Raw genomic sequence first — 26,611 nt, forward strand, 5'->3', positions numbered from 1 at the left:
GGGCTGCCTATGAAACAAATACAAGGAAATATGTGGTAATTCCTCTGTTTTGTCTAAAATCAACAAGAGTATTTGTATATAAAGGAAATATTTTAAACAATGACTGACTACCCAGAAGGGGTAGATCTCTGTTCTTTTGTCTTTCAGATCATCAGAGAAAACGGATGCCAGCTGAACAGCATTCAACGTGCCATGCATTTACTGGTACAATAGGAATTATTTTTGTGTTCTATGTCCTGTCTTGTGGTGTTTGTCTTGTGGCCAGAATTGTTGTGTTTAATATTTTCATAAGACAGTCTAGTTTAAAATTAAATAGAAGGGTTAAATCAAAAAGCAGATACTTGTTTTATTCAACTTGGAATACAAAGTGTTTGGATAAATCAGGTTTGGATAAATCAGGAAAATGTGATATACTAAAGTCTAATACATTTGCTTAAGTAAGAAAAAGAAACTTCATTGGCCAGATTTTTTAATTGAAGAAAAATTGTTGTTAAAATTTGTATACCAACAGTCTTTGGAAGCAAGGACATGGAAGGTTAACCCACTCCCCATATTGCCCATGGGATCCTTCTGGCTACCTCAGATTTCTAGCCAGAAGGTGGGGAGGGAGGAAAGCTATTGGACACCAGAGGTTGTACCGAGTGGACTCCTCAAAAGTGGGAGTGCTTGTCCTGGTTTGTTGCTCCAAAGCTCTGTAATAAAGTTATTTTACTGGAAGGGTGTATATGGCATACGTTGAATAATAAGACTAATGTACTGTATAATGGCAATGTGTATGTGTTCATTGTTGGGAAAAGGTGTATGAGTGAAGAGTGGAAGTTTCCTTTGTAGGTTAAAAGAAGCCAAGAAGGGGAGAAGGAAAAAGAACAGAACGAGTTAACTGGAACAAATGGTTAGCAAGCTCAGTCCAAAGATAAGACGCTGGCCGCATCCAAGGACATTGCTCACAGCTAAGACTTGGTTGACAACCAAGAAAAGGGGGGCCTGAATGTGCCCAAGCAACTATGAGATCTGCAAAACACTGCCAGGCATTAATGAAATGTGTTAGGTTTCTTTTCTCACAGATAAAAGAAGTGCTACCCAAAGACCTAGCAGCCCTGCCATTCATTGAAACCAGGAGACTGAGTCTCCGTAAAGTCCATCAACGAAGGACTGCTTTGTCTCCACACTGGAAAGGCCCTTTCCAAGTCCTGTTAACCACCAACACTGCTGTGAAGTACCAAAGACTACCTGCCTAGACCCATGCTTCTCACTGTAAAAAGACCCCTCCACCTCGGGAGGACTCTCCGACTGATAAGCCTATTTTTCCTTCTAGCTCTGCTGTGCCTTCTGGACAGCAGGAAAAAGAAAAAAGACAAGGTGAAGTGCTAGTAACCTCTCCCTTGTCCACTGACAGACCTAGTGTGCCTTTGGATTTTTCTAGAAGCAGCAAAACCATTACAGGGTGATGTGCTAGTAACCTCTCCCCTGTATGATGCTGAACCACGACTCTTCAGGAAAAGAGAAGAAGGAACACTTCCTCCATTGAAACCACCAAAGTCCAGGGATCCTGCCTACAAAAGACATTAAGAACTGACCCTGGTGAAGAAACAAAGAATTATACACTGGCAGGAAGAAACTTGTGGGTCCCATGCTTGGGAACGTGGTATTGATTGGATTGTGGGGTTTATTCTACAGGCTGCACCCTGTGTTTTGGATAAGTCCTTCAGCATGTATTGCCCTCCCTAATTGGATTTTAAATGATAAATACCAAAGGCACCTTGTTGCCATTGTCCCTGCCATCTCCTCCATTACACTATTACCCCTGTAACACATCCAAATACAGACAATGCCATATATTTGATAAAACCAATGGCCAAGGCCTTCACACTTTAGTTATTTATTTAAATATTATTTGGCAAAAAAAAAATTAAGGATGGAAAACAAATGCATCAGTGGAGATAAAATATATATCGCATCACTACAAGTGAACCCCAAGAATCTGTAATTGCAATTGATGGGTTCTATAGTGAAGTAGATATGATGGCTGTTCCTGGAATTTGCACTGTGTTAAATGAGTGAGGCCCTTATTGTTATTTGGTCACCCAATTAGTGAACACCCAAAGAGTTTGTTTTGCCACTGGAAATTTTACCTGCATAGAAATTATTCCAGTGACTAATAATGTTACCTGTACCTTATTGCAATACACCCCCTCTTGTGCCATTAATATCAGTGCCTCCCGGAAGTACATAAAGGTGTTCAACCAACAGATGTGGTATAGTACTACACCAAAGAGAGATGTATTAGGATATCAGTGGACTGTGATTAACACTGTACTAGGGACTGTTAAATTTTCATTACCCTTATCCAGTTTCCAGATCACCTCTACATACCCAAATTGTTCAAAGGGGGCTGCCATTAGATTAACACAACAGAGGGCTTGGGTTATTTCCTCTAGAAAGAAGAGAGACTTTACCGGATCCCTTTGGGATGGGGCCAATAGTGCAGCAGCAGTTTGGAATATTTTTAAGAACCAAAACATGAGGAGGAATTGGGGCACAGCTAACCCAGGTATAGGCTGGAATTGGTGAGGTACATGTTATCTCCGCCCTTAGTTCTATGACCCAGAAGTTACTGACAGAGATGGTATTGAATATCACTGAGGCTGGGAAGGCATTGTAGTGGGATCTAGCATGTTCAGAAATTCAGGATTTCCTGAATGACCAGCTAATGGCCATTCGGAATGATCTAGAGCATCAGGCTTGGCCCACTGCCCTTACAGACACATCAGGAGTACCATCTGATCTGTGGCCATGTAGACATACTTGGAGACTTTCTGGGTGGAAGTGCGGACGCTCTCAATGCTCCTTCCAAGCATATGGACCAGTTGGGGGGATGTGGGCTCCCACATACCGAATCCTGCCGGGTCCATGGGGAGGATGCATGTGGGATTGGGTAATTCACCGAGACATCTGGGAAATTAGACTACTTGGTATGCCCAATCGATTTTTAGTCAGTGCTCCTGGGATTACACCTGACATTTGGATGGGGTTAGGGAGTCAATGGACATTTTGGCCGTTAGAACCTCACAGCGTCTGTGTATCCGTAAACTGAAGCCAGGAGCAGTTGTTACTTTTCATGACTACGTTTGCTGGGAGGGTAGAGGACAAGGAACTACCCTGACAGGACACTTACTTTTTCAAACTAATGATAGCTGTGTGTATGTTAAAGCCACCACATTGCAAGACATACATTTTAATCTCACTACCACTGCAGGCAATCATATTATTTACTGGCCTGCAGATAGAATTTTCCAAGTAGCCCTTAGGTTCCAGATACCCTTTAATTGGACTAGTTTAGTGCCTGATCGATTTCAAAATTTGCTTTCACTGTTACCAAAGGTTCAGAGAATATCTGAAATACAAGGGCAAATTCACATGCTTCAAAATATATATCAAGTTGAAAAGTATGCCTGTCATACAGCTTATAGAGTGTCTACTTTATGTACTAAGTATGATGTATTGTGTTTTATGACTAAAATTGTACAACAACCCCATCATATTATTGCTATGGGAATGTTATTGCTTGTGTTGCTATTAGTTAGCTTAGGATTATGTTATTGTTGTTGTAAAGGACGTACGAATAGTAATACCTTTCATGTTCATGCTAATCATGCATTGTCATTATATCCAATCAAAACCCCTAAGGTTGAAGCATCTGATGTAGAATCTGAATTCCAAGACTTAATGCAAATAGAGATTTGAGAATGTTTGTTGTACTAGTAGTACAAAAGGGGGGGGGTTGTGGAAGCAGAGAAAGAACTGACAGGAAAGGGGATTGCAATGCATGACAGTTTGTTAGCAAGAGTTAGGCTAACTGTAACCCTAATAACGTGAGATTTGTAGAAGCGAGGAATGTGTGAGGCGAGTGGGAAAGAACTGTGTGAGAAGTTGTTGCGACCTTGTGTAGATAATATGGAATGTAGACTAAGAGTGTACATTAGTGAGCAAAACAAGATATCAGAATGACCTATGTATAAACAAAATGCAGCTGTTGCTCATTATTGTCTGTAACAAAAGGTATAAATGCTTGCTGTCATTGTTTACCTGTTGAGAGACCTGTTTATTTTCTCTCTATCAATTGCATAGAGGGAGAGAGCTAAAGTATCTGACTTGCTGTACCCAAACAAAAAGTGAGAACTCTGTTATTCTCCGACACTATTGTTGTATGTAAAATAAACAAGGCTTTCAAAATGTTTAAGAAGCTTCATTTAAAATTAAATTAAAATGCTGATCTTACGCTGCCAGCCTGCTCAGCCCGGGGTTCTGTTCACCTAGGCCGGCAGCGGGCTGAGCGGGGCCTGCGGCCGGCACGCCGGCTGGCAAGGGGCCGGCAGCCGGGACCCCAGACCTGGGGAGGGGTTCAGGGGTCAGGGAAGAGAGCTGGGTGTGTGGCGGGATGCAGGGCAGAAGGCTGGGGGTGGGGGGGAGTTCAGGGGCCAGGGCAGAGGGCTGGGAGTGTGTGGGGGTGCAGGGCAGAAGGCTGGGTGTGGGGGGGAGTTCAGGGGTCAGGGCAGAGGGATGGGGTTTGGGGGGGTGTAGGGCAGAAGGCTGGGTGTGTGGGAATTCAGGAGTAAGGGCAGAGGGCTGGGGTGTGTGGGGGTGCAGGGCAGAAGGCAGTGGGGATGTGGGGGGTCAGGGAAGAAGGCTGAGTGTGTGTGGGAGTTCAGGGGTAAGAGCAGAGGGCTGGGGTGTGTGGGGGGATCAGGGAAGAAGGCTGGGAGTGGGGGGGGTTCAGGGGTGAGGGCAGAGGGCAGTGGGGGTGTGGGGGGGTTCAGGGGTCAGGGCAGAGGGCTGGGGGTGTGTGAGGGTGCAGGGCAGAAGGCTGGGTGTGTGGGGGGGTCAGGGCAGAGGGCTGGGGGTGGGGGGGTTCAGGGGTCAGGGCAGAAGGCAGTGGGGATGTGGGGGGTCAGGGAAGAAGGCTGAGTGTGTGTGGGAGTTCAAGGGTAAGGGCAGAGGGCTGGGGTGTGTGGGGGGTCAGGGCAGAAGGCAGTGGGGATGTGGGGGGTCAGGGAAGAAGGCTGAGTGTGTGGGGGAGTTCAGGGGTAAGGGCAGAGGGCTGGGGTGTGTGGGGGATCAGGGAAGAAGTCTGGGTGTGGGGGGGTTCAGGGGTCAGGGCAGAGGGCTGGGTGTGTGTGAGGGTGCAGGGCAGAAGGCTGGGTGTTGGGGGAGGTCAGGGTAGAGGGATGGGGTGTCTGTGGAGGTGCAGGGCAGAAGGCTGGGTATGTGGGGGGTTCAGTGGTCAGGGCAGAGGGCTGGGGGTGTGCAGGGGTGCAGGGCAGAAGGCTGGGTGTGTGGGGGTGCAAGGCAGAGGGCTTGGGTGTCTGTGGAGGTACAGGGCAGAAGGCTGGGTGTGGGGGGGTTCAGGGCAGAGGGCTGGGTTGCTCGGCTCGTGGGGGTGCTCATAACAGGGGGCTGGAAGGGATATGCCCTGTTCCACCGCCACCCCCCTTCCCCAAGGCTCGACCCTACCTCTCTCTGCCTCCTCTATGAAGCAGCGAGCACACTGCAGCTCGGCTCGGCTCCCCCTCCCCCTTCCCCAGGCCATCAGCTGATCGGCGGCAGGGAGAGGGAGAGGGAGGGGGAGGAGGAGTGGCAGGAATGCACCACCCTGGGGGAAGAAGCAGGGGAGGAGGAAAGCTTGGCTGCCGCAAGTTCAAGCTTCTGCCTCCTGCCCCCGCAGGGGAGAGCGGTGGGGCTGAGGGTCAGGACCCCCCCCCCCCCACTGCTCTCCCCTGCGGGGGCAGGAGGCAGAAGCTTGGTCTTGCGGCAACCAAGCTTCCCTCCTCCCCTGCTTCTTCCCCCAGCGTGGTGTGTTCCTGCCCCTCCTCCTCCTCCTCCAGGTAGTGTGCCACTCAAAATCGGCTCTTTCTTTTTTACAGTGCAAATATTTATAATAAAAAATAAATATAAAGTGAGCACTGTACACTATGTATTCTATATTGTAATTGAAATCAATGTATTTGAAAATGTAGAAAACATCCCAAAAAATTGAAATAAATGGTATTCTCTTATTGTGTAAAGGGGCGATTAATTGTGCAATTAATCATGATTAATTTTTTATCTCACAATTAATCACAATTATTTTTTTAATAACTTGACTTCCCTACTCCTCACTACTACCATGCAGCCACCTGTGGGGTGGAACAGGGTAGATGAGAGACAGGGCACAGAAACTCATAGGCTGTGTAGGCGAGGAAGTGAGGAAGAACCCTGTCTCCAGTCACAGCTGTGGGGGATGTTACAGGTTCAGGGGTAATTAGCTGAGATGGAAATCACCCGGAGTGACGGGGATAGGAACCCCACACTTCATAAAGGGATCCCTGAGTGGCTGCAGGATCCATTCAACCCCAAATCCCACAAATGGGATCTATGGTTACCCAGCGCCCCATTGTGCTGTAATGGGGCAGGGAGATCAGAGCGACCAGCGACAGGGAGGGTCTCTCACAGAGGCACACATACTGCTCCCTGCAGCGCAGGCTCTAAGTGGTGTGCTGGCGCACTGGGGCCAGCACTGACTTCAAGGGGAGAGCACCCCCAAATGAGCCCCCATCCCACTCCCTGTAGCACAGGCATGTAGAACTGTGTGGGGAAAATGGGGTCAGCACTGATACCATGGGAAGAGCGACACTTACTGTGACCCTGAACCAGCTCCCTGCAGAACAGGCCCTTAGCACCATGCTGAGGCACTGGGGTCAGTGCTGACTTAGACAGGAGAGCTGGGTCTGTGCTGAAAGCTTCCCAGCCCACATCACCCACAGTGACGTCATGGATGCAAGTTACCTGAGCACACAACATCAGCATCTCTTAAGCCTCAAGAGAGCGACCTGCAGAGGTCACAGCGGAGAGGCCGGGGGAGCAGAAGGTGAGGGCGAGCAGAGTGGTGAGTGGCTGGCAGGACAGCTGCGACCAGAGCCAGCACCCAGACAGCAAAGCGAACCAGGCACTCTCCTCCCCGCCCCCATGGTGGGAGCTGAACTCACACAGGTGCACCTCTGAACTCTGGGTCTTCACTAACCAAGGACAACCACTGTGAGTGGGGTGCGGTGGAGGGAGAAGGGAGCGGCACCTTAAAGGAACTTTTGGTTGCTGGACTCAAGAACCTGAGGTAAAAGACACTGCCCAACATACTCTGGGGGAGGTGTTTTGCTCATGGTTTTAGGTTTAGAAATCCTGTTTGTGGCATTTTCCCAAGCTAATGCTGGGGGCTTCCCTCCTTTTATTAAAGGTTTCAGAGTGGGAACCGTGTTAGTCTGTATCAGCAAAAACAATGAGGAGTCCTTGTGGCACCTTAGAGACTAACAAATTTATTTGGGCATAAGCTTTCGTGGGCTAAAACCCACTTTATCAGATGCATGGAGTGAAAAATACAGTAGGCAGTATATATATTACAGCACATTAAAAGAGGGGAGTTGTCTTACCAAGTGGGGGGTCAGTGCTAATGAGGCCAATTCAATCAAGGTGGAAGAGGCCAATACCCAACACTTGACAAGAAGGGGTGAATATCAACAGAAGGAAAATTATTTTGTAGTGCTAAAGAGGCCAAATCAATCAGGGTGGACATTGCCCATTCCCAACAGTTGACAAGAAGGAGTGAGTATCAATAGAGGGAAAATTTCTTTTTGTAGTGAGCCAGCCACTCCTAGTCTTTATTCAGGCCTAATTTGATGGTGTCCAGTTTGCAAATTAATCCCAGTTCTGCAGTTTCTCGTTCCGGTCTGTTTTTGAAGTTTTTTTGTTGAAGAATGGCCACTTTTAAGTCTGTTATTGAGCGTCCAGGGAGATTGAAGTGCTCTCCTACTGGCTTTGAATGTTACAATTCTTGATGTCTGCTTTGCGTCCATTTATTCTTTTGCGTAGAGACTGTCCAGTTTGGCCAATGTACATGGCAGATGGGCATTGCTGGGAATGAGAGAGGTCCACCTTGATTAAATTAGCCTCGTTAGCACTACAAAAAGTAATTTCCCTCTGTTGATATTCATCCTTTCTAATCAACTGTTGGAAACCGGCAACTTCCACCTTGATTGAATTGATCTCGTTAGCACTAACCGCCCAATTAGAAAGGCAACTCCCAATCTTTTAATGTGCTGTAATATATATACTGCCTACTGTACTTTTCACTCCATGCATTTGAAGTGGGTTTTAGCCCATGAAAGTTATGCCCAAATAAATTTGTTAATCTCTAAGGTGCCACAAGGACTCCTCATTGTTTTTTCATTTATTAAAAGGTTTCTTTTCTGCACTGAGACTTTGTGCTTGCAAGAGGGGAAGCTTTCTCTCGTAGAAGCACCCAGGGGGTGGTATGTAATTGTCCCAGGTTACTGGGTGGGTGCTCAAGCCAGATCTGTGATATAGTGCTGAAAAGGAAACTCAGGATACTGAACATGTCCCTAATCACTTCCGACGACACTGGAACAAGGGTTACATAGATATTGACTTGTGACATACACAAAAGAAGAAGACTCCACCCACTGACATGCAACCACTTCTGGGGTAGGACAGGGCAGCTGAGAAACAGGATAGTGAAATATGTAGGCTGTGTAGGACAGGAAGTGAGGAAGAATTGCGTCTCCTGTGTCCAGCTCTTGGGGAAGTTACAACTTCAGCACTACTTCCCTGAAATGCAAATCCTCCGGAACACAGTTAGTGGGAACCGGACTCTTCAGAAATTGGCCCTGGATTTTTAGTTTGAGTGAGTGGCTACAGGCTCCATTGAAACCAAATCCAACCAGTGGAAGCTGCAGTTACCCAGGTCCCCAATGTCCCGCAGAGGAGTCTGACCTAGAGATAAGTAGACGCCAACTGGCAGAGGGCACAGGGATCCCTAGAGTTTTACGGGGATCCCCTGGGTGAGATATATGCACAATAGCTCACCAAAGGTGGTATGTGAGCACTCTACCAAGAGCCAGCAGCCCAATCTTCGCCCTAATGGGGGGATGATGTTTCTATGGGACATAGAAGAAGAGAGATGTAAAATGTAGAATACGATGCTCCAGAAGTGTTGAAGTGAAGCTTGTCACCTGCCCCATGGCAATCCCTTCAGCTGAGCCAATCAGCACTTAGAACAAAGCACAGCCATGGAGACACGCTATAGTCACCGTCTGCGCCTAGTATGGGCTTGAGCTGTGTGTTGATCGGGGCAGAGATGGGAGGTGGAACTGGTCACCTTGGGACCCTGTTCCTTTGGGAGTAGCAGATCTGTGACTTCTGTGAATGTCCAGCAGGAAAGGGATTGGGTGCTGCAGAGGGACACTCGGAGGGCCGAAGGGTGAAGCGTGCCTATTGCCAACCTGGAGAGAGGTCACCCCCCACAAGTCCTAGAGGGCACGGCTTGTGTGGCCTGTTGCTGAGGGAGTCGGGGAGCTGCCCCCCAGCGGGCACAGACAAGCCTTCCACATGCTAAGGACCCATAGCACCACACTAGGGCATTAGGGCCAGCACAACTTCAAAGGGAGAGAACCCTCTACTCACACACCCCTACCTGCAGCACAGACCCCCTTTGGGGCCAGCATTGATATCAAGGGGAAAGCATGAGCGTCCCCGACTGAGCCCCCACACCGCTCCCTGCAGCACAGGCCCATAGAACCGCACAGGGGAATTGGGGTCAGCACAGACTGAGAGGAGAGAGCTCCCTACTGCAACTGCCATATTCCTCCCTGAAGCACAGGCCCCAAGCACCATGCTGGGGTCAGCACTGGCTGTGAGGGGACAATGCCCCGTAATGAGCTTCCCACCCTCCTCCCTGCAACATCCATGGCGGTAGATGAAGGGTACCTGAGCACACAACACCGGCATCTTCTCCGTGGTTACAGTTATGGACTCCCCAAGGCCGAGCCCTGCATTCGGTGAGGGCAGCTTCTGTCCCTGTGCAGTTGACATCATCCAGCCAGATACGGTCTGATCCTTGCCCAAATCGAGCCTCTCCTGCGGCTGATAACGCCGTCCCACAGCCCAGCTGCCTGCACACGACTCCAGCATCAGTAATGTCCCAGCTGTCATCACACACGGTTCCCCACTGCTGCTTGTGAAACACTTCAACCCTCCCAGCGCAGCGACTCGGGCCATTCACCAATTGGACCTGAGACAGTTCTGAGATGCAAACACCCAAGGGAAAAAACAATCAAGGACATTCCTCTGCATCTGATCTCTCGTGTCGCTGGGGAACGTAGCGCCTCCCGCTGACGGATCTGACCGGTCTCTGCACACAGCCACTGCCTTTCAAGGGCTCCCCACCACTGACCAGGCTAATCTCTTGTGCAATGTTGAAGTTTGTCCACTCCTCTCCCAGCCAACTGTCACCTAGTTTGGCAGATTAGATTGCAGTCTGACCTACTGCTCCCACTAGAGCACTTAATGAAAAAGATCACCCCCAGCACTGCTGGCAGGAACCTCCCGGGGAACAGATATACACCCTCACTCCTGGTGCTGGTATTCATAGATACATAGGGTTACGTAGATATCAACTTGTGACATACCCAGAAGAAGGAGACCCCCCCCCCCACTGACATGAAGCCACTTCCGGGGTAGGACAGAGCAGCTGAGAAACAGGATAGGGAAATATCTAATAGGACAGGAAGTGAGGAAAAATTGTGTTTCCTGTGTCCAGCTCTTGGGGAAGTTACAACTTCAGGACTTATCTCCTGAAATGCAAATCCGCCGGAACACAGTGATTGGGAACCGGACTCTTCAGAAATTGGCCCTGGATTTTTAGTTTGAGTGAGTGGCTGCAGGCTCCATTGACACCAAATCCAACCAGTGGAAGCTGCAGTTACCCAGGTCCCCAATGTGCCGCAGAGGAGTCTGGCCCAGAGAGAAATAGACGCCAACTGGCAGAGGGCACAGGTTTGCCTGGAGTTATTCGGGGATCCCCTGGGTGAGACATATGCACAATAGCTCACCAGAGGTGGTATGTGAGGTCTCTACCAAGAGACAGCAGCCCACTGGTCACCCTAATGGGGGCAAGATATTTGGATGGGACATAGTTGAAGAGAGATGTAAAATGTAGAATATGAGGCTTCAGAAGTGTTGAAGTGAAGCTTGTCACCTGCGCCATGGCAATCCCTTCGGCTGAGCCAACCAGCACATAGAACAAAGCACAGCCATGGAGACAGGCTATAGTCACTGTCTGGGCCTAGTGGGGGGCTGAGAATTTACAAAGACAAAGGACCCTCAGCACAAGTCTCAGAAGAGAGACCTCCTCTGGGAAGAGACAATGGTCTGTACCTACAAAGAAAGAGGAGAGGGGACAAGAGCGCCCTTTCACCCAGGAAGCAGCTGACAGCGTTTGTCTCAGGAACAGGAGATCACAGCCAAGCCTGGAGTAAATCCCTGGAAGGACTGTGGGGTAAGCGTTGCTCTACCAGACAGAAAAGTATCTCGTTCAACGAGTCTAGGCTCTAGTCAGCGTGGTGTGATTTTATTGGTCATGGAAACATTTCTTTCCAGCCCGTCTCCTTGCTACCCCTCGAATCGCTACACTCTGTGAAATCACTTGTCCTTGGTGTGACTATGAGCGGATCTAGAGCTGTGTGTTGATCGGGGCAGAGATGGGAGCTCGAACTGGTCACCTTGGGACCCTGTTCCTTTGGGAGCAGCAGATCTGTGACTGCTCTGAATGCCCAGCAGCACAGGGACTGGGTGCTGCAGGGGGATGCTCGGAGGGCCTAAGGGTGAAGTATGCCTATTGCCAACCTGGAGAGAGGTCACCCCCCCACAAGGCCTAGAGGGCACGGCTTCTGTGGCCTGTGGCTGAGGGAGTCGGGGAGCTGCCCAAATCGGGCACAGACAAGGATTCCTCATGCTGGGGACCCATTGCACCACACTAGGGCATTAGGGCCAGGACAACTGCAAAGGGAGAGAGCCCTCTACTCACACACCCCTACCTGCAGCACAGGCCCACTCTGGGGCCAGCATTGATATCAAGGGGAGACTGTGAGTGACCCCTACTGAGTCCCCCACACCGCTCCCTGCAGCACAGGCCCATAGAACCGCACAGGTGAATTAGGGTCAGCACAGACTGAGAGGAGAGCACTCCCTACTGGAACCGCCATATTGCTCCCTGAAGCACAGGCCCCAGGCACCATGCTGGGGTCAGCACTGGGTTGAGGGGACAATGCCCCATAATGAGCTTCCCACCCTGCTCCCTGCAAGAGGTAGGGTGGTAGATGAAGGTTACCTGAGCACACAACACTGGCATCTTCTCTGTGGTTACAGTTATGGACTCCCCAAGGCTGAGCCCTGCAATCGGAGAGGGCAGTTTCTGTCCCTGCGCAGTTGACGTCATCCAGCCAGATACGGTCTGATCCTTGCCCAAATCGAGCCTCTCCTGCGGCTGATAACGCCGTCCCACAGCCCAGCTGCCTGCACACGACTCCAGCATCAGTTATGTCCCAGCTGTCATCACACACGGTTCCCCACGACTGGTTGTGAAACACTTCAACCCGCCCAGAGCAGCGACTCGAGCCATTCACCAGTCTGAGATGAGCCTGTTCTGAGATGCAAACACCCAAGGGGAGAAACACTCAGGGAGGTTCCTGTGCATCTGATGTCTCGTGTCGCTCGGGAACGTAGCGCCTCCCGCCAACGGATGTGACCGGTCTCTGCACACAGCCACTGCCTTTCAAGGGCTCCCCACCACTGACCATGCTAATCTCTTGTGCAATGTTGAAGTTTGTCCACTCCTCTCCCAGCCAACTGTCACCTAGTTTGGCAGACTGGACTTCAGTCTGACCTACTGCTCCCACTAGAGCACTTAATGAAAAAGATCACCCCCAGCACTGCTGGCAGGCACCTCCCGGGGAACAGATTTACACCCTCACTCCTGGTGCTGCTATTCATAGATACAAAGGGTTACATAGATATCGACTTGTGACATACCCAGAAGAAGGAGACTCCCCCCACTGACACTCAGCCATTTCTGGGGTAGGACAGGGCAGCTGAGAAACAGGATAGGGAAATATCTAATAGGACAGGAAGTGAGGAAGAATTGCATCTCCTGTGTCCAACTCTTGGGGAAGTTACAACTTCAGGACTTATCCCCGAAATGTAAATCCACCAGAACACAGTGATTGGGAACCGGACTCTTCAGAAATTGGTCCTGGATTTTTAGTTTGAGTGAGTGGCTGCAGGCTCCATTGACACCAAATCCAACCAGTGGAAGCTGCAGTTACCCAGGTCCCCAATGTCCCGCAGAGGAGTCTGGCCCAGAGATAAATAGACACCAACTGTCAGAGGGCACAGGTTTGCCTGGAGTTATTCGGGGATCCCCTGGGTGAGACATATGCACAATAGCTCACCAGAAGTGGTATGTGAGGTCTCTACCAAAAGACAGCAGCCCACTGGTCACCCTAATGGGGGCAAGATGTTTGGATGGGACATAGTTGACGAGAGATGTAAAATATAGAATATGAGGCTTCAGAAGTGTTGAAGTGAAGCTTTTCACCTGCACCATGGCAATCCCTTCGGCTGAGCCAATCAGCACATAGAAGAAAGCACAGCCATGGAGACAGGCTATAGTCACTGTCTGGGCCTAGTGCAGGGCTGAGAATTTACAAAGACAAAGGACCCTCAGCACAAGTCTCAGAAGAGAGACCTCCTCTGGGAAGAGGCAATAGTCTGTACCTACAAAGAAAGAGGAGAGGGGACAAGTGCGCCCTTGCACCCAGGAGGCGGCTGACAGCGTTTGTCTCAGGAACTGGAGATCACAGCCAAGCCTGGAGTAAATCCCTGGAAGGACTGTGGGATGAGCGTTGCTCTACCAGACAGAAAAGTATCTCGTTCAATGAGTCTAGGCTCTAGTGAAGGTGGTATGATTTTATTGGTCATGGAACCATTTCTTTCCAACCCGTCTCCTTGCTACCCCTCGAATCGCTACACTCTGTGAAATCACTTGTCCTTGGTGTGACTATGAAGGGATCTAGAGCTGTGTGTTGATCCGGGCAGAGATGGGAGGAGGAACTGGTCACCTTGGGACCCTGTTCCTTTGGGAGCAACAGATTTGTGACTTCTGTGAATGCCCAGCAGGACAGGGACTGGGTGCTGCAGAGGGACTCTGGGAGGGCCAAAGGGTGAAGTGTGCCTATTGCCAACCTGGAGAGAGGTCACCCCCCACAAGGCCTAGAGGGCACGGCTTCTGTGGCCTGTGGCTGAGGGAGTCGGGGAGCTGCCCCAAATCGGGCACAGACAAGGATTCCTCATGCTAGGGACCCATTGCACCACACTAGGGCATTAGGGCCAGGACAACTGCTAAGGGAGAGAGCCCTCTACTCACACACCCCTACCTACAGCACAGGCCCACTTTGGGGCCAGCATTGATATCAAGGGGAGACTGTGAGTGACCCCTACTGAGCCCCCACACCGCTCCCTGCAGCACAGGCCCATAGAACCACACAGGTAAATTAGGGTCAGCACAGACTGAGAGGAGAGCACTCCCTACTGGAACCGCCATATTGCTCCATGAAGCACAGGCCCCAGGCACCATGCTAGGGTCAGCACTGGGTTGAGGGGACAATGCCCCGTAATGAGCTTCCCACCCTGCTCCCTGCAAGAGGTAGGGTGGTAGATGAAGGTTACCTGAGCACACAACACCGGCATCTTCTCCGTGGTTACAGTTATGGACTCCCCAAGGCTGAGCCCTGCAATCGGAGAGGGCAGTTTCTGTCCCTGCGCAGTTGACGTCATCCAGCCAGATACGGTCTGATCCTTGCCCAAAGTTAGCCGTGCCTGGGGCTGATAATGCCGTCCCACATCCCAGCTGCCTACACACGACTCCAGCATCAGTTATGTCCCAGCTGTCATCACACACAGTTCCCCACTGCTGCTTGTGAAACACTTCAACCCTCCCAGCGCAGCGACTCGGGTTGTTCACCAGTCTGAGATGAGCCTGTTCTGAGATGCAAACACCCAAGGGGAAAAACACTCAGGGAGGTTCCTGTGCATCTGATGTCTCGTGTCGCTCGGGAACGTAGCGCCTCCCGCCAACGGATCTGACCGGTCTCTTCACACAGCCACTGCCTTTCAAGGGCTCCCCACCACTGACCATGCTAATCTCTTGTGCAATGTTGAAGTTTGTCCACTCCTCTCCCAGCCAACTGTCACCTAGTTTGGTAGATTGGACGGCAGTCTGACCTACTGCTCCCACTAGAGCACTTAATGAAAAAGATCATCCCCAGCACTGCTGGCAGGAACCTCCCGGGGAACAGATATACACCCTCACTCCTGGTGCTGGTATTCATAGATACATAGGGTTACATAGATATCAACTTGTGACATACCCAGAAGAAGGAGACTCCCCTCACTGACATGCAGCCACTTCTGGGGTAGGACAGGGCAGCTGAGAAACAGGATAGGGAAATATGTAATAGGACAGGAAGTGAGGAAGAATTGCATCTCCTGTGTCCAGCTCTTGGGGAAGTTACAACTTCAGGACTTATCTCCTGAAATGCAAATCCACCGGAACACAGTGATTGGGAACCGGACTCTTCAGAAATTGGTCCTGGATTTTTAGTTTGAGTGAGTGGCTGCAGGCTCCATTGACACCAAATCCAACCAGTGGAAGCTGCAGTTACCCAGGTCCCCAATGTCCCGCAGAGGAGTCTGGCCCAGAGATAAATAGACGCCAACTGGCAGAGGGCACAGGTTTGCCTGGAGTTATTCGGGGATCCCCTGGGTGAGACATATGCACAATAGCTCACCAGAAGTGGTATGTGAGGTCTCTACCAAAAGACAGCAGCCCACTGGTCACCCTAATGGGGGCAAGATGTTTGGATGGGACATAGTTGACGAGAGATGTAAAATGTAGAATATGAGACTCCAGAAGTGTTGAAGTGAAGCTTGTCACCTGCACCATGGCAATCCCTTCAGCTGAGCCAATCAGCACATAGAAGAAAGCACAGCCATGGAGACAGGCTATAGTCACTGTCTGGGCCTAGTGGGGGCCTGAGAATTTACAAAGGACCCTCAGCACAAGTCTCAGAAGAGAGACCTCCTCTGGGAAGAAACAATGGTCTGTACCTACAAAGAAAGAGGAGAGAGGACAAGAGCTCCCTTTCACCCAGGAGGCGGCTGACAGCATTTGTCTCAGGAACAGGAGATCACAGCCAAACCTGTAGTAAAAGCCTGGAAGGACTGTGGGATGAGCGTTGCTCTACCAAACCGAAAAGTATCTCGTTCAATGAGTCTAGGCTCTAGTCAGCGTGGTATGATTTTATTGGCCATGGAACCATTTCTTTCCAACCCGTCTCCTTGCTACCCCTCGAATCGCTACACTCTGTGAAATCACTTGTCCTTGGTGTGACTATGAAGGGACCTAGAGCTGCGTGTTGATCGGGGCAGAGATGGGAGGTGGAACTGGTCACCTTGGGACCCTGTTCCTTTGGGAGCAGCAGATCTGTGACTTCTGTGAATGCCCAGCAGGACAGGGACTAGGCACTGCAAAGGGACTCTGGGAGGGCCGAACGGTGACATGTGCCTATTGCCAACCTGGAGAGAGATCACCCCCCACAAGGCCTAGAGGGCACCGCTTTTGCGGCCTGTGGCTGAGGGAGTCGGGGAGCTGCCCCAAATCGGGCACAGACAAGGATTCCTCGTGCTAGGGATCCATGGCACCACACTAGGGCATTAGGGCAGCACAACTGCAAAGGGAGAGAGCCCTCTACTCACATACCCCTACCTGCAGCACAGGCCCCCTTTGGGGCCAGCATTGATATCAAGGGGAGAGCGTGAGTGTCCCCTACTGAGCCCCCCACACCGCTCCCTGCAGCACAGGCCCATAGAACCGCACAGGTAAATTAGGGTCAGCACAGAATGAGAGGAGAGAGCTCCCTACTGGAACCATCATATTGCTCCCTGAAGCACAGGCCCCAGGCACCATGCTGGGGTCAGCACTGGGTTGAGGGGACAATGCCCCGTAATGAGCTTCCCACCCTGCTCCCTGCAAGAGGTAGGGTGGTAGATGAAGGTTACCTGAGCACACAACACCGGCATCTTCTCCGTGGTTACAGTTATGGACTCCCCAAGGCTGAGCCCTGCAATCGGAGAGGGCAGTTTCTGTCCCTGCGCAGTTGACGTCATCCAGCCAGATAGGGTCAGATCCTTGCCCAAAGTTAGCCGTGCCTGGGGCTGATAACGCCGTCCCACAGCCCAGCTGCCTGCACACGACTCCAGCATCAGTTATGTCCCAGTTGTCATCACACACGGTTCCCCACTGCTGGTTGTGAAACACTTCAACCCTCCCAGCGCAGCGACTCGGGCCGTTCACCAGTCGGAGCTGAGTTAGTTCTGGGATGCCTGAGTCTGCAAATACCCAAGGGAAAAAACACTCAGGGATGGGCTACAGGAAAGGAATATGTGGCTTGTTCCCTGTAGTTTACTCTGGCTCCCATTCAGTCCCAGTTTGGCAGACTGGCTGGCTCAGCGGGGCTGAGAATGGGACACTGGGGGGTTCATCTCTGGAGGTCACCAGCTCTGATGCAGCCCCAGGCAGGGGGGAATGGCTGACTCGTGGGATGGAGAATGGGACACAGGGTCTTTCCCCGCAGGGGACTCTGGCTCCAGTACAGTCTGTGCGAGGGGGATGAGCTGATGCAGTACATTCGGGGAAGGAGACCTGGGGCTTTTCCCCCAGATAGCACTGTTTCCTGTTTCATCCCAGCTCAGCCCAGTGGCTGGTGTGGGGGGAACAGGCACTGGGCTTTCACGTCTGGGGCCCTGGGTCCAAGCTGGTAGTGAGTGGAAGTCGCAGCCATTGCAGCTCTCTGATGCCCAAACTTTAAAATGAGCTGCTGGGGTTAATTCCCCTCCATGACAGGACAGGTGTGTGCAGGCCAGGCCAGCCCTCAGTCTGAGCGGCTCCCAGCCGAGGGACAAAGGGCGTAACTGGTCAGGAGACTGAACTACCCTTTGCCCCTGCCTGGGCTCCCTCCCCGTCTGCGCCCCGATGACCCTGCCTGACCGGAGCCAACAGCAGCAGCCTCGCGGGACTGTAGTTCTGCTCCCCCAAAGCCTCCACTGGCCCTGACTGGGGCTGACTCAGCTCCTCTGTATTCCACAGCGTCCAGACAGACAGGGCCGGCCCCGGGCTGAACTGAGCACCCTCCTGTGGTGACGGCACCTCGGCAGCCCAGCTCCTGGTACCGCACCCCCACCTCTGACAGGCCCCAGCTAGTGTCACGGTGCCCCAGTGTAGGTACACAGCACCTCCACTTGCCCTTTGCAGGGGTGGGGCCACTCACCAGCCACAGCCAGGGCTAAGCTGAAACAGCTCTAACAATAACTAAAGGCAAAAATATCTGTTGGGGCAGATCATACCCCAGGGTAAATCTGGGCTCACCCCAGACTGATGTGGCTCAGCCAGCCACTGCCAGAGCCCAAATTTCAATCGGCCTTACTGGGCAAGGGTGAGCCCTTGAGACGCTGAATGGCTGGGGCATTTCCACAGGTACCCCACAGCCAGAATGCCCTGCGCTCTGTTCACTCTGCCACACAGCCCCTTTGTTAACAATTCACTGGTGGGGAAACCAAGGCACGTAGTGAGGCAGTGATAGGCTGAAACCATGGAGTGAGTCTGGTGGAGGCAGGATTTGAACCCAGGTCTCCAGTCCTACACTTGAACGACTAGATTAAATAACCTTAACTCTGCCCTTCCTCGCCCCAATTTATGAGATAGCAGCACACTGCAGCATGCACTCCACACATACAGACAGACCCCCACACCCTCTAACTATGTTTGTATTTACCTGCCATGGGAAATCCTGTCATGGAAGCTGAAAGAAAGCAAAGAAATGAGGTAAGTCTCTGTCTCTATGGCTGGACACCTTGGGGATCTCCAAACACTGGCTGATGTAAGCAGTGGCTGATGTAAGCCTGAGTGAGCTCTCCCCTGCCATCTCTTGATTCACTGAAAGAAAAGACTCAGGTGCATGTTGTATTTCAGTGACCCATCTACTGCCTCTCAGGGAGGTGGATTGACCCTCCTGCCACTCCTGTCGGCATCGGTCGCATCTACACAGAAGCACTGTAGCTGCAGAGCTGCCACTGTGCCACTGTAATGTTTCCAGTGCAGAAGAGCCCTAAGTAGCCAGCAAAAGACAAGACCTGGTGAGCGACCTCAGAACCAGTGACACTGCACCAGCCCTTCCAAACCAAGCCACCTGCTTTCAGACTGAATGCATCGGGGAAGGACCCCCACACTCTGCTCCTCTCAGGGCTGGCTTCCCCCCGACCTAGAGTTTGACAGCCCCACACGCTGTGTAATGGAGTGCTAAACTGTATTATACTGCTCAGCCACTAGGTGGCGATATGTGTAAAATACAGTAACTCCTCACTTCATGTTGTAGTTATGGTCCTGAAAAATGCGACTTTAAGCGAAACGATGTTAAGCGAATCCAATTTCCCTATAAGAATTAATGTAAATAGGGGGGATTAGGTTCCAGGGAAATTTTTTTTTTTTGCCAGACAAAAGGCATTATATACATTTTAAACAATTTTAAACAAGTAATTTAATACACATATTAAACAGGCTGGCAGCCCCCCTATCAGCTCCCCTGCCCCCGCCAGTGCCTCCCGCCCACTGGCAGCCCCCAGGGATTAGCGCCTTCCCCCTGTTCCCCCCACCTCCTGCCCACGGCAATCAGCTGTCTTGTGGCATTCAGGAGGCTGGGGGGAGGAGCGAGGACGCGGCGCGCAGCCTCCCCCCTCCCTCCCCTGTCTCCTGCCTCCAGCTGATTTGCGGCATTCAGGAGGCAGGGGAGGGAGCGGGGAGGCTGCACGCCACATCCTCACTCCTCCCCCCTCCCCCCAGCCTGCTGAATGCCGCAAACCAGCTGATTGCCGTGGGCAGGAGACAGGGGGAGCAGGGGGAAGGTGCGGATCTGCAGGGTCCGCCAGCAGGCGGGAGGTGCTGGGGGGGCGTAGGGGAGCTGATAGTGGGGCTGCCAGCTGTGGACAAAGCAGGCAGCCAAACGATGTTATAGCGGCGCATTGCATAACTTTAAACTAGCATGTTCTGTAATGGAGCACGGACGTAAGATCGAAACAACGTTAAGCGAGAGGACGTTAAGTGGGGAGTTACTGTACCTTTTTTAAAGCTAACCTCAACCATATCTGGCAGAGCATTAAAGGATTGTGGTATGTAAAAGCAAGCTCTGTGACCAGTCCATGTCTGGTACAGAAGAACACCACAGAGTCTGGAGTAAACTAATATAACCCTTCTGCCCATCAGAGCTGGCAGCAACAAGGGCTGGGTTCAGTATCTAAGGGTTACGTTTCAATAACACAATGCAAAACCGGCTCGAGCCCCCACCCAGTGACCTGGGACAATTACATACCACCCACCTGGGCGCCTCTAAGAGGCAATACTTCCCCTCTCGCAAGCACAGAGTCTGAGTGTAACAAAAGCCTTTTAATAAAGGAGGGAAACAATGCGGCATTATGTTGGGGAAACACCACAAACAGGAGTCATAACACAAACCATGAGCAGAGTCTTAAGTCCAGCAATCCAAAAGTTCACCCAAAGTCCCAACAGTCCAACACCCCAAAAGTCTCTTGAGTCCAGCAACCCAAAAATCACCCCAAAGTCTCTGTCCCTGGTCAATGCAGCGCCAGGGTTCAAAAGTTTAGCCGCAGAGTTTTATCCCCCCCAGCCTGGGTGGAAATGGGGGGGGCATTAAGAGGCACCTTACCTGGTCCGAGGCCAACTGCCACGCCTCTCCATGGGGTTCTGCTGCAGCCTTCACTGCAAGCCACTCCACTCCACCAGCCATCCCATGAACTGCTCCACTCTGCCAGCTGCTCTGCTCTATCAGCCATCCCATAGCCAGTCCAGCTGTCCCACAAACTGCTCACCTCTGGTCCACCAGCCACTTAGCAATAGATCTTTAGCACCCCCCGCCCCAGTTAACATAGCACTCAGTGATTTTAGGTCTTTAGTAATTTCAGCTTGTAGTAGAAGAGCCCAAGTGCAGGTGCACTATTAGCATAAGGCAAACTCAGCTCAGCAACCTGTAACTAGATTCCTAATAGAATCAAAACTAGCTCTGATCTTTAACAATAAAGAAAATAGAACTGGTGTTTCAGACCTTTAAACAACACCCATGCCCTCAAATACAAAAACTTGTCTCTAGCCTTTCTCAATTCACTAGGTTTTGGAACCCATGTCCCTTGTCTAGTGAGTGCTACTTAGTTGATGGTGAGACCCTCTGTCATAAAACAGTTTCATTGTCCTTGATTCACATAATCAGGGTAACAACACTTTATTCCTCCTGCTCCGATAACAGAGAAACTGGGGATCCCACAGCAGCCAAAGTGACCATTTTGGGCTGCTGAGGGCTCATGCTAGGTGGAGTGGGTGTGCCTATGCAAACAAGATCAGCCCCTGAAGTTCTTTTCCACACTTGCCACAATTCACCACCAGATGTCAGGGTAGAGCTCATCCTGACTCTGCTTACACTAAGAACAGAAATAGAAGGAACAAAGCTACAAAGGTTGCAGGTTCTCATCACCATGGCCACTCTTCAGTGCCCCAGAGAACTTCAACTTTCACAAACTTCACCATGGACACACTGGAAACAAGATTTCACAAGCTTTCACATTGCTGCCAAGCTGCACAAAGAAAGTGAGAGATGCAGGTATCTTCTTTAATGTAGGCTACGGGAAGCCAGCAGAGCATATCTTTAAATCCTTTGACTTTACTGAAGACAGTCGCAAAGGTGATTATGAAAGGGCTCTGGCTATGTTTCATGCATACTTTATATCTCAGAGAAACACGGCTTATGGAAGAGCTTGTTTTCACCAGAGAACTCAAGAACTAGGGGAAAGTTTTGAATGTTTTATAAGAGCTCCACATAGATAGGCTGAAAACTGTGATTTGGGGAATGCAAAGCTTGAAAATATCACAGACAAGCTGGTTATTGGGTTAACAGATAAAAACCTTTCACAGCAGCTACAACTGAAGAGAGATTTAACCCTAGCCACAGCTATTCAAATAGCAAACCAGTCTGAATTAGTCAAACAACAGAACAAAAGCCAGGAACAACTTGAAAAACATGAAACTAGCGTAGGCAATGTCTACACTAGCACGTGCTGCAGTATAACTTACGTCACTCAGGGGTCAGAAAAAGCCACCCCCGAGCGATGTAAGTTACACCAACCTAAGCACCAGTGTGGACAGCACTATGTGGGTGGAAGAAGCTCTCCTGACCGACATAGCTACCGCCGCTCACGGGGCTGGAGTAGTTAAGCCAACTGGAGAGCTCTCCCGTCAGCTCAGAGTGGTTACATTAGAGAGCTTACAGCAGCACCACTGCATCGCTGCAGCTCCACCGCTGTAAACTCTCTAGTGTAGCTGTAGTCTTAGAAGGTTTAAACAGATGCTAGAGTGTTAAAGCTTATTATCATAATACTCTTGAAGCCAGGAGAGAGAACACCCAGGCTAAGAGGGACAAATCCCGGCCTACATACACAATGGCTTAACCCCTGAGAGAGAGTGGACCCTCGAGAAGGGCTGTTGCCCTGAAGGGGATTCCTCCTAGGGACCGTACAGAGCCAAGAGAGAGCACGAGTCCTGTGAGTCCATGACATCCTCCCTCTTGTGGGACCTCACAGCTGCTCGTGAGACCCCAGGACTGAACCTGAACAGTCCCCTAACTGGGGTAGTAGCTTTATCCACATCTAAGCTGTTAAAAGGGCACAGACACAAAATGCCCACTCAAATACAACAGACTTATCTCTCTCAGGAACAGCCCGAAACTGGGAGAAAACTTGTTAGCAGGCTACAGAATACACTAAGCAGCTGAAAGGTTTTAAAATATACTAAACAAATCGTCACACTGAGGACTACACGCGGATGGGAAGCATACTGAACTATTTACTCTGTGTGTACACATACAAACCAACACACTTTCAGCAGTAACAGTCTCTTCTCGGGGTGCTGAAATTTGTCTCTTTGGTTTGCTAGCCCCAGAAGGGGGTGTGATGAGAGCGATGTCCCATCCCCCGGGTTATGGCTTCCCTCAACTTTCCACACAAATTACCGCAGCAGTGTCCAGACCCCACTTTTTTCTCTTTTTGTGCTAGCCCCACATCTTCTCTCCCAAGAGAGAGCACAGTGGGTCACTAGATGTTTTTCCCCAGTAGCTTTCATGAGTGATGAAGACCCACCTCCCACACCGGTGAATGCCCCGGCTGAGTACACACCAGGGCAGCAGGCTGCTCAGCCCCTGTAGCCAAGGGTCAACTGAAAAGGAGAGAAATCGAGAAAAGAAAACCCATCCTCCTCTGAGCCACGGACTCCACTGCGAGGTGGGGTTCCCTTTATCCAGGCCGTGCACGGCTAATGCAGGGGCCTAGCCTCAGGACCAGGTCAGAGAAGTCTCTGCAGAGCCGGCTGCCATCATCAGCCTGGCTCAGGGGCTGGTGGAAACGCCCCAGACCGGGGTAGTCATGGCTCCCTGCAGTGTGGGTCTCGGGGGGGGGATAGGGGGGGCCGTTTCTGGGCCCTCCCTGCTGCCCACTCATTCCCCTCGCTGGGTCTCTGCCTGTCTCCTGCTCCCTCACAGTGAGGTCCTGACCCCTCAGGTTCCCCCTGCAGCCCCTGTCTCTGCTGCTGGGTTCCGTCAGTTCTGCCAGGCTGGGCCTGTCACCATGTCACCATGTCACAGCATGGCCCTGCCCCCTCACCAACCCTCATCCCACCCCCTCAGAAAACCTCATCCCACCCCCCACCCTCCTCATTGAACCTCGCCCCACTCACCACTCCTCACCCCGCCTCCTGACTGATCCTGGCCCTGCCGCCCCACTGCCTCTCACCCCACTCGCCAGCACTTACCCCATTCACAGGCCCCACTCCCCTCACCAACCCTCACCCTGCCCTCCTCACTGACCCTGGCCTGGCCCCCCCCACGGACTCTCGCCCTGCCCCCCTAGCTGACCCTGACTCCACTCCCCTGAGTGACCCTGTCCCTGTCCCCTCACACTGACACTCACCCTGCCTGCCTCACTGACCATCGCAGGTCAGTGAGGGGCGGAGGCAGGGACATTGAGAGGGTGAGGCCAGTAAGGGGGCAGGGTGAGGGTTGATGAGGGGCCGGAGGGGGCAGGGAGTGGGGCCAGTGAGGAGGGTGACCTGTGACCCACCCCCCTCAGCAATCCTGGTCCTGTCCCCGCACTGTTCATGGCCACAGTCACTGGCCCCACTCCCATCACTGACCCCAGCCCCACCTCCCTAGCTGACCCTGACTCCACTCCCCGCAGTGACCCTGTCCCTGTCCCCTCACACTGACACTCACCCTGCCTGCCTCACTGACCATCGCCCTGCCCTCCGACCAACTCTGACCCCACCCCCTCACCAACCCTGGCCAGGCCCCCCACGGACTCTCGCCCTGTCCCCCTCACCAACTCTCACCCTTGGCCCTGCCCCGGCCTCTCATCGACCCTTACCCCTCCCCCTTTCTGGCCCCACCCTCTCAATGTCCCTGGCCCCGCCCCTCACCATCCCTGGCCCCGTCCCCTTACTGACCCTCGTCCCACTTGCTGGCCCCAGCCCTGCCCCCTTGCTTACTCCAGCCCTGCCCCACTCACCAGCTCCCACATATGTGGCTGGGTCTTTAGTCAGCCCCACCCACAGTCTCACATGGCTTTTCTCCCCTTGGCTCTGCCCCAGCTCCTCCCCGGGGGCTGCTCTCGCTGTCTCCTTCCCCAGGATGCATGGAGGCTGGGACCTGAGCTGGGTTCCCAATCAGACTGACTTGGGGCACTGGCTACTATCTATTGGCCCTAGTCTGGAGTTCTGTGATTGGCCAGAGGCCCTCTCAGTCCCAGGATCCCAACTGCTCCTTGACCCCTCCCGTCTCTCCTGTCATGGGGAGGGGGCAGCCAAACAATCCACCCAGTGCCAGTGAGGGCAGCCAGCCTCTTCACGACAGACATGTTTACAAGAGCAATAACTCAGTTTGAGACTTGCCGGGTCTGGAACCCAGTGACCATGTTCACCTCAAATTGGATGGAGAAAAAGGATAGACAGCTCCAGCTGTCATCAAGGAAAAGAATTCAGCACCCAGATCACAGTGGCCGAGACCGACTGGGGGGAGTTCAACAGAAACCATCCACAGAGCAAACCCAACAGACGGCGGATGCTGAATGAGAAGATGACGTCTCAAGGAGTCCAGAACAACCCCAGTCAGTCATTGTAACTAGCGGCCGCCAGATGGCCAAGCTGCTACACGATGGCATTTTGCAGTTAGGAGCCCAGGGTGGTTCAGAGACACTGGACAGACTGATCCGTCCTGAACTTCACAGCCAGCATGACAGTGTGAATAAATGGCAGGAACATGGAACTTAATGGGGGAGATGGACTGGGATGTTAACCTGTAGCGCTCTGCTCAGCCACTGGATGGTGCTGTGTGTAACATCCCTTATGAAGCCGAACCTCAGCCATACCTGGCAGGGCATTAAAGGATCTAACGATGAACACAGTCGGGGTGGATGAGCAAATTCTGTAGCCAGACCACACCTGGGACAGGAGCATGACACCCTGCTCCCCCCAGGTCTGGCCAGGCCTAACGCTCTCCCCAGTGTGTGTGGGGGGGAGGGTACCAGGATAGTTACAGTCCATGACCGTCCCCTGCCTCCCCAGCGTGTGTGTATGGGAGGGCAGTTACAACGTGTGAACTCCCCCTGCTGGCCCAGTGTACGGAGAGGTTGTTACCATAGTTACCCTAGTCCTCTTTCACAGGGCGTTAACTCAAATTGGGAACCGTCAGTTCGCACCAGCAGCGTCCACACAGGTCAGTCCGAATGCAGCTCTTTGGTGCACTCTGCAATTCACACCCCCGCAGCTGGCTTGTGAACTGTGTAGACATGACTGGGGAGTGCGTGTCCTTCCAAAAATGGGGGAAATTGTGTTTGAAAATAGGAGCACTGGAATTTGAGCAAGAAGCCAGGATCGTGGGTGAGCTGATAATCGGTTTGGATTTCACTGAGGCTAATAAGTACACAGTGAATCAATGTAATACGGTCATTCTAGTGAACGAATTCTTCACCAGACTCGGGACCCCAGCAGTGCTGCTCTCAGATCAAGGGAGAAATTTTGAATGCAAAGTGTTTCTGCAGCTTTGTGAGATTCCAGGGGCTCCACAAACCTGCCCCAGCCCCGCACACCCAGCACAGTCTCATAGGATGATAGAACGTTTCAGTCTGACTCAGGGGTTTACAGATTCATAGATTCCTAGGTCAAAAGGGACCACTGTGATCATCTACTCTTGAGTCCTGTATAGCACAGGCCAGAGACCTGCCCTGAAATAACTCCTAGAATGTTTAGAAAAACATCCAATCTTGAGTTAAAAGTTGTCAAAAATGATGAAGAATCCACCACGATCCTTGGTAAATGCCTCATTCCAGCCTGAATTTGTCTAGCTTCAACTCCAGCCATTGGATCCTGTTCCCCCTTTCTCTGCTAGATTGAAGAGCCCATTATGAAATACTTGTTCCCCGGGCCCGTGTAGATACTTACAGATTGTGATGAAGTCACCCCTTAACTTTCTCTTTGTTAAGTTAAACAGATTAAGTAGGTTTCCTAGTC

At 51.7% G+C, this 26,611-nt stretch overlaps 1 protein-coding gene across 1 annotated transcript in view; it reads right to left on the reverse strand.

Moving 5' to 3' along the window:
• The window catches only part of LOC135892872 (deleted in malignant brain tumors 1 protein-like), a 246,121-nt gene that overhangs the window by 65,985 nt on the left and 153,525 nt on the right, over positions 1-26,611 (reverse strand). Inside the window, exons 25-30 of the mRNA XM_065420642.1 lie at positions 18,774-18,800; positions 17,002-17,331; positions 14,611-14,934; positions 14,004-14,012; positions 12,078-12,529; positions 10,812-10,839 (exon numbers count right to left, since the gene is read on the reverse strand). Of these exons, the coding sequence (XP_065276714.1) occupies positions 10,812-10,839; positions 12,078-12,529; positions 14,004-14,012; positions 14,611-14,934; positions 17,002-17,331; positions 18,774-18,800 (1,170 nt within the window). The remainder of the gene's footprint in view (positions 1-10,811; positions 10,840-12,077; positions 12,530-14,003; positions 14,013-14,610; positions 14,935-17,001; positions 17,332-18,773; positions 18,801-26,611) is intronic.

The sequence above is a fragment of the Emys orbicularis genome, chromosome 21 (genome assembly GCF_028017835.1).
Source record: "Emys orbicularis isolate rEmyOrb1 chromosome 21, rEmyOrb1.hap1, whole genome shotgun sequence".
Taxonomy (NCBI): Eukaryota; Metazoa; Chordata; order Testudines; family Emydidae; genus Emys; species Emys orbicularis.